Source organism: Capra hircus, chromosome 6 (assembly GCF_001704415.2).
Source record: "Capra hircus breed San Clemente chromosome 6, ASM170441v1, whole genome shotgun sequence".
Classification (NCBI taxonomy): Eukaryota; Metazoa; Chordata; class Mammalia; order Artiodactyla; family Bovidae; genus Capra; species Capra hircus.
Genome location: NC_030813.1, coordinates 3898897 through 3911494, shown reverse-complemented (window position 1 = coordinate 3911494; position 12598 = coordinate 3898897). Strand labels below are relative to the sequence as shown.

The following is a 12598-nucleotide window of genomic DNA, read 5'->3' as shown; positions in this document are numbered from 1 at the left end:
AAAATTCACTTTTATAATCAGAAGTTGACTGTTGAGAGGAAAAACGGTGAGAAAAGATTCAAAAATATTTACTATATATAGTAATTCAGGCAATTTTAACAGCTCGTTGGTTATTCCTTAGTAAATATCTTCAACCAGCTTATATCCAAAGTTAACATAGTAGATTATGTGACTGATTCAATAATCATAATAATTTATTATTCATTTGGCACTTTATGTGAAAATAACATGAATGCTGTGGTTTCAAACCATATAAAAATAAAACCATCCAAATGAATAGTTTCAAATCTAAAAAAGAAAAAGTAAATATTACCCAGGTATTGTTTACACACAGGCACATTTGTAATTTATATTCTTCTTGTATGTCATGAGTAGTTTACAGTTAACCAGTGTGCTCTCTTTAAGAAAAACTGGGAAGCTTCAGGTTAGAACACTTCTCTCCCGTAACAGTTAAATGGCTGAACCTCACATATTTCAATACTAACGGACAAGGATTAGGACCAGAAAGAGGTCAGAGCTCAAGTAGTAGCTGCCCCACAAATGCCTCTAACTCCACACGCATTTATCTAACATCATGTCACTGTTTAAAAATTTTATTTAATTTTTTTTACAGTAAGAAAAGAACTTTATTGTTCATTAATGTTTCTGTGTAAAACTTAAGCTTTGTTGTTGTTGTTTTTAAAAAGAAACCACCAAAAGGCGATTAGCTCAGTCCATCCCTTCCTCAGTCATGTGCTTCCTACCATCCTCCAAATACCATCCCAAACATTTTGGGGGCAGGGAGGAGGGGGAGGCGGTTAATCAGAGTCTGAGAGCACGATGATCTCCTCGGGATCACACTGTGGGGCCACACTCATCTTATAAGTACCAGGCCTGGAGGGTTGTGACTGGGGAGTGTGGGACAACCGGGCTGGAAGTGGGCTACAGAGGGAGCTGGTCACCAAGCCATGGCTAGGAGAGTCCACCCTTGTGGAGGAATCAGCAACTGGAGCCATAGAAGCCAAAGGGGAAGGCGGGCTGGCCAGGGTGCGTGTCTTCCGCCCGTTCTTCTGCACGGCCCTTTGCATTTCCACATGGCTCGGTGACGGCCCAGCTTCTGTTTGCTTCTCCTTCCGAGATTTCTTGCGGGGGGGACTGGAATCCCCCCAGGTGTGAGGAGAGACACCCCCATTGAAGGAAGTGGAGGTGACCATGGCGGCCCCGTTCTCCAGCACAGTGGTAAGGAGGTCCTCTGACTTCTTGGAAGAGGAAACGTCCCGGTCCTCAGGGGAAGGGGTCATATCCAGGGGCAAGGCTTCAATCTCTAGCTCGAAGAGCTGAGACATAGGGCTCTCTTCCTCCAGGGGCAACTCCTCGAGGTGCTCTTGCCTGCTTTCAGCAACTACACTGGAGGGGCCGGGGGCTCTTCTGCCGGTGAGGATGGTGACTCCGTGAGTCTTTTGTTTCGCTGCTCCTCTGAAGACCCACTGTTCCCTTTATGAGGTTCCAGCTTCTTTTCAGTGGAGACCGGTCGTGGGGACATGGGGCTCTTACCTCCATTCTTCTCTGCTTCCTCCTCCTCCTCTTCATCGTCCCCCTGACCTTCCTTCATCTGTTCCAGATCCTCCTCTTCTTCGGAATCTGTGGCCTCATCTTCTTCCTCCTCGTCTTCCTCATCTTCCTCCTCATCTTCCTCGTCTTCCTCTTCCTCCTCCTCCTCTTCACTTTCCTCATCTTCTTCATCGTTGATCTCAGCCTTGGAAGTGGTAGGACACTCCTGGGATGCCACTCCACTAGGGCCCTCACCAGAATCCAGCGAGGATTTAGGGGTATCTTCAGAGTGCGAAGAGGTGGCTTGGGGGAGCCGGGCTCTTCTCTTCTGTCTCTCGCTCTCCTCATTCCTGTCTTGCATCATCGTGTACTTGGAGATGACCTCATCCAGCCGGCTCATAGCCAAGCTTCGGTTCTCCTGCAGGCGCCGGGCCAGGACAGGATCTGAGAGTGCGGGATCAATGCCTGGCCTATAGTCATCTGTGAGGTGACAGCCGAAGTTGTAGATGAGATCCAGGTGGCGACGCTCCTGTAACCTGATGCCCACATCGCGGAAGGCATCCTGAGCCATGAGCTGGAGCTGCTGTCGGGGGAGGCCAAGGCTGTGCCGAGCAGCTGCTTTCTCTACGGCCCGCAGTACATCTCCATAGTCAGGGAAGGTATCAGGCCCTGGCTTGTTGATGAGCCGCTCAATGCGCCTGTTGACCTCTGGGTAACGGGTACCACGGTAGGGGATGCGCTGCTCTATGACCCGGCCTGTCAGTGAAGAGCAGTCTTTCAGCTCACACAGCCGCCCAAAGAGACGGATCAGCTTACGCTTCAGCCTTGCTTCCTGCAGGTAAGTGGAGTCTGGGTCATCCAGTTCTGAGAGATCCAACTCCTTTTCTTGCAGCCGCCGGATCTCTGCCACATACAGTGCCAGCAGCTGCTCCAAGCGCTGGATCTGCCGCCGGGAACCACGGGTCCTTGGGGCCTCAGAGCCAGTGGTCTCAGCATTTGGGTCCGAGGAGGGGTCTGTGGGAGGGTTATTCCCAGAGGGTTCACTAGAGGTGGTGGCAGCAGGGGCCAGGTTCAGCTTCTTCTTGGCTGAGTGGGCCTTGAGAACCGTGCAGAGCTCATTAATGTAGACATAGAGCTTAGCTGGCCAGTTCTGGGCCCGAGAGAGGACCCGAGAGAGGATGTTGCAGAACTCCACCGAGGCCAAAAACAGAGGGTGGGCCCGCTGCTGCCGGCTATAGAGGAACAGGACCACCTCGGGGTGGTCCGCCGTCTGCGTCTTACACAGCGCAAGGAACTCTTCAAACAGCTTCTCATTCTCCAACTTGTAGCATTTCTTGCCGCCCGAACTACTGCTTCCTCCAGCCCCATGGGGCTGAGAGGAGCCAGGGGTTTCTGCCCTGGGTGAGGCCGGATTAGGGGGTGGGTGGGAGGGCCCTGGCAGAGCAGCTGCTTCATCTTCATCATCATCATCCAGCACGATGATGCTGTTAGCGGTAGCCATAGGGGATCAAATCCCCCGGAGGGAGGAAGTGTTGGGGATTTCGTAATTCCTGCTCAGAAACTGTCTCTCGAGGCGACCCTCTCCGAGGATCTCAGAACCTCGCATGGTTCCCTCCGTCTTCCTTCCCCCTCCCACCCTAAAAATTTTATTTATTTTTTAATTGAAGGATCATTGCTTTTTGTTGTTTTCTGTCAAACCTCAACATGAATCAGCCATAGGTATACATATGCTCTGTATCAGCCCACCCCCTAGGTTGATACAGAGCCATACAGCAATTCCCATTGGCTGCCTATTGTACACACGGTAATGTACGCTTCCATGACCCTCTCCACACATCTCACCCTCCCCTCCCCTCTCCCTGTGTCCACAGCTCTGTTCTCTATGTCTGCGTCTCCACAGCTGCTCTGCAAATAAACTCATCAGCCATCTTTCCAGACTCCATATATATGCATTAGCATGCAATATTTATCCTTCTCTTTCTGACTGACTTCACTCTGTATAATAAGCTCTAGGTTCATCCACCTCATTAGAACTGACTCAAATGTGTTCCTTTTCATGGCTGAGTAGTATTCCACTGTGTATACATCATGTCACTTTTAAGTAGTTTCCAACATTTGCTATAGCTCTGTCCCCCTACACTGACATCATTAGGGTAAAATTTAACTAAAAAGGGGGCATTGATATGAATTATATTAATGTTATCAATATAAATATGCACAAGAGTATAAAATATCCCTAGTATTTGTTTACATAAAAAAAGAAACTCCAGGGTATCTGTCAAAGATTCATCAATACTATCTGTCAAAGATCTATCAATAGTGTTTTTCTTAATAAAACAGTCATGACATTCATCTAGGTATGTGATAACTGATTCCTGGGTATCTGCTGTTATCTGCAGGGTGGTCTCAATATTAAGTGAAAAGAGAAAACCATTGGTATGGAAGATTTAGTTCATATTTTCATTTTTCAGTAAGTAAGAGACACTCACATTTAACAATACGTTTTAAATTGCCAGAATGTGCACCTCTTCAAGCCAGGCATGATTCCATTACTCTACAGATGGCCACAGTGTGGAGGCCTTTGGTTCCCACACCACACATCAACAGATGGAACTACCATGGAAACTGTCTGAAACCTAACACTGAAGTGCTTCAGCTTTCCTACAATTACCTGAGAGCCCAAAGGAAATTTTAGACAGTTAAAGTGCAATTCCATAATGTGCGCATTCAGCACACCATCAAATGTTAAGCACAAAGCCAACAAAACTCCCATCTTAATATTAAATATTTTAACAAACTATTTCACTTCCATGGTTTCCAAGGATAATAACAAAGTCACTGTAAAATTCAACACTGTATTTCTTAATATTACTTGTAACTTTTATGATAACTAAAAACTGACTTGGCTAGAAAACAGTCCTGGTTATACTGTTATAGAGATCACATACAAAATTCTATAATACAAGTCACCAATCTCCCAGGTTTTGCATATACAAAGGCTTTTACATTATTTTTAATTAATGTAATTACATTAATTTTCTTTGAAATTATTAATATCCACATTTGGAAAAAATGTGTTCATTTATGCTATTTTGGGTAAGGAGGCTACATAATTAAAGGAATTGATTGGAAAACTTCAGGAATCACGAGGTAAACTTACAAAAGAGATAAGAGAAACAGCCGAATGAGCTAGAATAAAGATAATTATTCTCTGATGCTTGCGAAATCATCATTTACATCAACACCAGCATATCAAGATAGGAAAAATAATTGTCAGCGAAGTTAATCCCATATAAAGGCAGAATCTAAACCAAAGTTTCCACTTGAAGTAATATGAGAATTGGTTTGCTGTAATTCTTAAGTGCAAAAGAGGAAGTAATTTAATAAAATTACCAACGTCTCTTAATCCTCCCATTTTCTCTTGGAGAAGACTATAAAACCTTTTTCAACTTTGGTAAGTCGACCTGATTTTTTTTTTAAGTGAACTATACATGAAAGAGGGCATTGTTTGAGCAGTTTAAACACTTGTTTAAATAAAAGTTTCTGGACTCTAACAAGCCAGTTAGATCGATGAGCTCTGTGAAATTAGTTTCGGGGTGGAGCTGTCTTAAGTACCGATTTTTTTATTCTCTGTTGAAGACTGTATGACACAGTCAACTGTTAACAGAGTTCGACATAATTTAGACGACCTTCTCTTCCCTACACTTTTGATAAATATATGCACAGCAAAGAAAGCAATATTATTAGGTAATCAAATTCTGAAACAGTCCCAAGGCAGATTCAATTCAGAACTCGTTGCACGAGTTACTTAGGAAAAGCAGCTCTTTGGTTTAATCTTTTGGCATGGGGCCGGGCGGAATCAGTTCCTTTGGGTGAGGCTAGATTGAGCAATAGGAAAAAGCTCCACTACAACTCTACTAGAAAAAGCCAACGCCCACCCCTAGTATTAAAGTACAAAACAGTTACAGAAAATAAAAAAGTCAAAAGAAAAAAGAAATGCGTTCGCATCAGATGACCAGTGAGCTGCATTTGCCTTGGTTCTAACTTCAGCGACTCTGGGCTTTCTGAAAGGCTCCCTTTCACATATTTACTCACGAAAAAAAAAGCGCACAAAGTCCGGCCACGTCACCGGCGGCTGCGCCCGCGGGCTGCAGCGCCGGGTGGGAGCAGGTTCCGGTGGACTTTCCCCAGGCAGGGGAGCAAAGGGGGAACGAAACAGGAATAGGAGGGTTCCCGCAGGCAGATTCAGTTTACTCTTAAACTTTTCTGACTTCCCAACAAATTCTGGAACTCCTGAGCACTTTACAAAGCTGGTACCGAGCGCTGCGCGGGGGCGCACCGCCTTACCTGTGCCATGGCGCCTGCCCAGGTCAGGAGAAGGTGAGCGACACAGGACTGCAACAAAAGAAAAAGACCGCGGCTTCAGCGGACCTGACCCCTCCACGAGGCGCCCAGACAAACCCCGGCGCCCGTCCTCCCCGCAACCGGGACCGCTGTCCGCCCAGCGGCCGCGCCCGCCCGGCGCCCCCGCTCCCTCTGCGGGCGCGGCGAGCGCTCACTCACCCAGACCCAAACTGCGGGGAACGCGGCGGGGCGGCAGAGCCGGCGAGGGTGAGCGGAGGACGCCGCGGCAGCTGCTTACTGGCTGCCCAGGCAACGGAAACACAGCGGCTCGGCCCGGCCCCGCCCGGCCCCGCCCGCCCGGCGCTGCCCGGCGCTCCCCGCACCGCCCCTGCGCGCCCCCGACCGCCGCAGGCCTCAGTGCGCCTGCGCGGGGCGCGGCTGCTCCCAGTCCTCACAGCCTGGGTGGAGCCCGGCCGCCGCTGCTTTGGAACCCAGAGGGGGTCGGCTCCGCAGGGCACCGGGCAAAGTCTGGCCTCGGTGCTGCGAGGAGGCCGTCGGGAACGGCGCAGGACTCCGAGTTGGGCATGAGGGATGTTCCTCCGCTCTGTGGCCGCAGGAGCGTGGGCCGCCCCCAGTGCTGGGGCGGCACGGTGCATGCGCATCTTTTTGGAAGACCGGACTGTCACTGTCGTCCAGGAGAGCGTGTCTTTGACCACGCTCTCAAATTCCCGAGTTTATTTTTGTTTAAAATAAAAGAAAGTGTCACTTCTTGCTTGTTAGATAGCCATGTCTTTTCTTTGATGTCTTACTTGGAAAATTTCAAAACCTCTGTCACGCGAGTGTATGTTCCTCAGTTGTTTGTCTCCACTCAACAAAGATTTGGAGTGACGGACATTAAAGCCCCCTGGGCGTGTCACAGCTCTCAGGTCTTGGATAGACCGTGTTATAGCTCTCAGGCCTCGAATGGGCCATGTTATCGCTCTTAGACAAATCAGTGCTACAGCTCTATTTTATTTAGAATATAGCAGGAAAATCCATCTTTGAGGCCTGAGAGCACGTCGATCCAAAGGGGCGAGGAGAAGAGCGCCCCAGCGCGTGGGGGAGAGAGAGAGCTAGCTTTGGCTCCTCTATTTCTATGTTTATTTCTCCCTGGGCCTGTCCTATGTAAATTGGGCCACCCAGGAGTGTTGTTTATTTTACCTGAGGTCCTCACTCCGGTCCTCGGACCTTCTTTTGTTCTATTTTCACGGGCTTTCCCCTTCCTTGTCTTTTAGCCACTGCCATCTTGGACTCCTTTTCCCTATCCTACCTACCTAAAACCTCCGCCTGGGGTCAGTTTCTATACTCAGAACCAGCCTGCTGCTGCCGCTGCTGCTGCTGCCAAGTTGCTTCAGTCGCGACTCTCTGCGACCCCATAGACGGCAGCCCACCAGGCTCCGTCATCCCTGGGATTCTCCAGGCAAGAGTACTGGAGTAGGGTGCCATTGCCTTCTCCAAGAACCAGCCTAGAACCTTCAAATAACTTAAATTTGGCTCATTTCCTATTAGTAATTAAACGTAAAATATATGCATATCTGTGGCGGGGGCGGGGGGTTTGGACAGAGACAAAGACCCAGACACAAAAGGGTACTGTAGTAGGCTGATAGAGAGAAGGCAGACAGAAAGACAGTGCCCTTCTCAGACTCGCAGGCCTGGGGAGGGGAGGTACTGGAGTGGGCTCCAGGAGGCAAGAGCACAGAGCTTGCAACTCTAGACACAGTAATATATTCTAGGATCAGAAGAGCAAAGTCCTGTGGCGATACAAGATAGGTAAGCTAGTCTGCTTTGGGGAATAAAGAGGTTTTTCGCATAAATCATTAATAAATGTAGAACTAGTGTGGTTCTTTGTATGGATAAAACTTCTTTCATTCACGTATGAGCCACGTGCTTCATCCGGCCCTGACACAGTCACAACAGAGTGATTATTTACTGGAAATGGAGGCAAAACTTCAAAGTATGTGGAGCTTGCCGCACAGGAAGGCGCGCGCGCACACACACACACACACACACACACACACACTCCCTCTCTCTCTCTCTCTCTCTCTCTCTCTCTCTCTCTCTCTCTCTCTCCTCTTTCAGCTTGCCTTTCCTCTTCCCTGGAAGCCTCTTCTCAGGTGGCCCAGCGTCTCTGCAGTGGCCTCATGCTGCCTAATTTGAACCTCTCCCGGAGCGCTGTAGACAGGCGCAGGAGTGTGAAGGCAGCCCTGCGCGCTGCATCTAGTTCTCCGCAGTAATGCTTTTCATTTTACTGAACTTCACCAAGAGGAGCTCCTTCAGCAAGGTCTGAAGCATTCTCTTCTCCTTACACATCCGCTTATTTAAAGTCCTTTTCTTTATGGTCTTTCTCACTTTCTACTCTGAGAGTGAGGGTGCAGGGGACTGCCCGTGAAGGGTTAAGTCTTGGGAGCTGCTCGGCGTTATGCAGAGCTTTAGGCACATCCCTAAGCTCCCTGTCCCGCCCCCCTGAAGAGTTTACTACCCTTAAGGCTCCGGGACGTCTAGTTCTTGCAACATTTCATAGAAGATAGATTAGCTTATTGTTAGAAGATAGATTATCTATTTGTGATCTGTACACAATGGTAAGGGTCTTGTGATTGTATCTGGAGATTAAGAACAATTTTGTGAATGTCAGCAGTCACGTACTTTATCCTATATATACTGCAGCACAATAAAGGAAGGCATCAGCCATTTTGGTCTGATCCTCTCAACCCCATCTTTTGTCTCTCTCTTATTTTTCTTAGCGGGGACGCTCCGTTCTCTCCCTGTGCAGGTGCGACTCTTGCTTGTGCTGGCCGCGGCAGATGGAATGCCACCAGACCTCAGCGATTCTGTTCTTAACAATGTTGTTGATTTTATAGGAGAATGATGCCTATTATAGGTTAACAATTTGCTCTGTGTCCTGCGGCTAAATGATAGAGTCAATGAATTATTAAACAGCATTTTGATATACATACTCAGTTGGTATTTCTTTCACTTTCAGTCACTTGGATCTATTCAACTCCTACTCTGGATCAGGCATAGTCCTAGGCACTGGCGGTAGGATGATGCAATAAATGAAGCAAAGTGCCTGCGCTCACAGGTCATACATTCTGTGCAGGAGACAGACAATATAATAATACTTATGTCCAGTATGAAGTTTTCTATAAGGAAAATAAAGTGGGGCTGGGGAATCAGGCTGAAGGGAGCATTGTTTTGCAAAGGTGGTCTGAGGAGTTTCTGAGAGACTTGACAAGAAACTTGAATTGATATCACTTAATTACATTTGACAACAATTTACTAGGTACCTGTGAAAAAGGTCTACACAAGAGTCTAGCCGTTAGTATTATAGACAGAGCATGAATACAGATACTACAATGGGACAGCAACCTAAATTTTAAGAGAGATATAAAACACAATCAAACTCCAGTTGGTGTCGGAAGTTCAGTTCAATCGCTCAGTGGTGTCCAACTGTTTGTGCGGTAATGCCCAAACTACTGCACATTTGCACTCATCTCACACGCTAGCAAAGTAATGCTAAAAATTCTCCAAACCAGGCTTAAACAGTACATGAACCGTGAACTTCCAGCTGTTCAAGCTGGTTTTAGAAAAGGCAGAGGAACCAGAGATCAAATTGCCAACATCCGCTCTATTATCAAAAAAGCAAGAGACTTCCAGAAAAACATCTATTTCTACTTTATTGACTATGCCAAAGCCTTTGACTGTGTGAATCACCACAAACTATGGAAAATTCTGAAAGAGATGGGAATACCACACCACCTGACCTGCCTCTTGAAAAACCTATATGCAGGTCAGGAAGGAACAGTCAGAACTGGACATAGAACAACAGACTAGTTCCAAACAGGCAAAGGAGTACATCAAGGCTGTATATTGTCACCCTGCTTATTTAACTTCTATGCAGAGTACATCATGAGAAACTCTGGGCTGGAAGAAGTACAAGCTGGAATCAAGATTTCTGGGAGAAATATCAATAACCTCAGATATGCAGATGACACCACCCTTATGGCAGAAAGTGAGGAGGAACTAAAAAGCCTCTTGATGAAAGTGAAAGAGGAGAGTGAAAAAGTTGGCTTAAAGCTCAACATTCAAACTAAGATAGTGGCATCTGGTCCCATCATTTAATGGCAAATAGATGGGGAAATGGTGGAAACAGTGGTTGACTTTCTTTTGGGGGGCTCCAAAATCACTGTAGGTGGTGACTGCAGCCATGAAATTAAAAGACGCTTACTCCTTGGAAGAAAAGTTATGACCAACCTAGACAGCACATTAAAAAGCAAAGACATTACTTTGCCAACAAATGTCCGTCTAGTCAAGCCTATGTTTTTCCAGTAGTCATGTATGGATGTGAGAGTTGGACTATAAAGTTGAGCGCCGAAGAATTGATGCTTTTGAACTGTGGTGTTAGGGAAGACTCTTGAGAGTCCCTTGGACTGCAAGGAGATACAACCAGTCCATTCTAAAGGAAATCAGTCCTGGGTGTTCTTTGGAAGGACTGATGTTGAAGCTGAAACTCCAATACTTTGGCCACCTGATGGGAAGAGCCGACTCATTTGAAAAGACCCTGATGCTGGGTAAAATTGAGGGCAGGAGGAGAAGGGGACGACAGAGGATGAGATGGTTGGATGGCATCACCGACACAATGGACATGGGTTTGAGTAGGCTCTGGGAGTTGGTAATGGACAGGGAGGCCTGGCATGCTACGGGTCATGGGGTCGCAAAGAGTTGGACACAACTGAGTGGCTGAACTGAACTGAACTGAACTGAATCTGTAAAAATGCCTAGCAATGATAAAAGAATTGGTGTTCCTCTTATGAAAAACCGGGTAATTCTCAGATGATTCAGCTGCCCCCCCTTCACATTTATAACAAATGAATCTCTGATGTTCCCACTGCTCCCCTGCAGCATGACCCATTCTATCGGCAGACGATCCCTCAGACCTGACAGGCAAGCCCCAACTCTCCAGGGCTAAGCTGATGCTTCCCGGTCCCCTCCTACGCTTCCACACTGGAGTCACCCATCAGTGGCCTCCATCACGTACAGCTAAAGGAGACTCCCACCCTCTACTCTCCTTTCAATATGCACGCCCCCACGGTCCCCATGTGCTGGGGCCAAAGGCATCAGAAGAAACATCTCAACTCAAGCCCCCTGCCTGGCCTCGTCTTGTCCATCCCTGAACCTTCTGGGTGAGACGGAGGGGAGGCCGCATGGTTCTGCAGATTCTGCCCCATCCATTTTCACCATCATCTCTCTCCCAGACGTGATACTGAACATAACCAGCATTCTAGTGGCTCCCCAACCTTGCCCTTTATATTTGAAGTGGTTGTAACGTCCCCTGGGGAACCAGGTCCAGACAAACTCGTCCTGAGCCAACAGTGTGAAATTATTAGGAGACTTCTTCATTTCCCCCTTATTGAGATTCACATGCTCACCAGAAACTAAAAGCAGAGACCCTTTGGGAGATATTTAGCTTTAGAAGTCCTTCCACTGCTTTTATTCAAAACAATATTTGTGTTTATCCAGTAAAAGCTAAGTCAATTTCCCTAGCAGGAGACTGGAATGTAGGTCTTAGGTAAATAATTATGTAAAAAAGATCTTAAAGGAATCTTTCAGGCAGAATGTTTAGTTAAGCTTGGTTAAATCTTCATAGAAATTAGTAGAAAGACTCACAGAAGTACTCAGCATATTTATAAATGGACAAGCATCCTGTCCCTCTTGCTTGTTGCTAAATCCCCAGCACCTAGCACAGAGCCCTTAGTAGCCCTTAGTACCTACTGAGTAACAGTTGGGTGAATGTTTAAAATAAATGAGTGAATGGCTGAATGAATCCACTGTGGTGTTGGTTATTAACTGCAAGCTGGTGATATTCAGAAAGATGAGGAAGACATGGGAAAAAGTTAGAAGGAAACCTTGTAAGTGAGAATTTTGCCAGTGGAATAAATGTATTGTCAGACTGGGATTCTGAATTCTGGAGAGGACTCATCTCCGGGTGGGTGAAGTTTTGTTTCATGATTTTATTCATGTGTGGCTTCAGACAATGATTTGATTTTTCCTAATTTGGAGTGGTGGTTAGGATTGCATGCGCTAACTTGTTTAAAGTTTAAAAATAAACAAGAGGGCTGGTTTCAACTTCTCATTACTCTTCTTCCTTCCAAAACCTCTTACCACTAAACCCCACCCTCATCTATTCCATGCTGATGATTCAGTCCCTACCAGTCTCCCTCAGAATCCCAAATTAAATCCCTATGAATCCAGTGCTCCACTGAGGCAGGCTTCACCCATCAACAGACAGCTTCTCAGCACTGGCCCCCTATACCCAGCCCACCCCCACTTCCAGGGCCAGTGTTAAGTCCTCTCAGCACTGGTTTCTTTATCTGAACTTTATCTTCATTCATTCAGTGACTTTATTGTGTGTCACATCTTGTCATTGGCACTAAGGAAACAGTAATTTAAAAAAAAGAATCTAATTATAGTGCTCGGTTTAACATTAAATGAGATATGTCAGCAGAATCTTGTTAACTTTAGAGTAGGAGGCAAGAGCAGGAAGTAGGCTTGAAACAAGGAAAGCTTTGCAGGGTGGGTATGTTTGTGTGATTGGGGGGCTGGGTGGGGGGCGTTGTCCTTCCCAGAAGTCAGCCTAACAGAGATATCCAGGCACGTGACGGATGGAAGCAGAGCTCCTTCTTTCCCC

General features: G+C 46.8%; 2 protein-coding genes across 2 annotated transcripts in view; both read right to left on the bottom strand.

The window, feature by feature from the left end:
• The window catches only part of ANXA5 (annexin A5), a 35295-nt gene extending 28804 nt beyond the window's left edge, over positions 1 to 6491 (bottom strand). The window contains exons 1-2 of the mRNA XM_018049165.1: positions 6094 to 6491; positions 5878 to 5925 (exon numbers count right to left, since the gene is read on the bottom strand). Of these exons, the coding sequence (XP_017904654.1) occupies positions 5878 to 5886 (9 nt within the window). The 5' untranslated portion in view covers positions 5887 to 5925; positions 6094 to 6491. The remainder of the gene's footprint in view (positions 1 to 5877; positions 5926 to 6093) is intronic.
• LOC108636199 (death domain-associated protein 6-like) lies at positions 598 to 3167 on the bottom strand. Its single transcript, XM_018049164.1, is given in 2 exon segments — positions 598 to 1399; positions 1402 to 3167. Coding segments are annotated over 2 exon segments (2232 nt in total). The 5' UTR covers positions 3032 to 3167; the 3' UTR covers positions 598 to 797.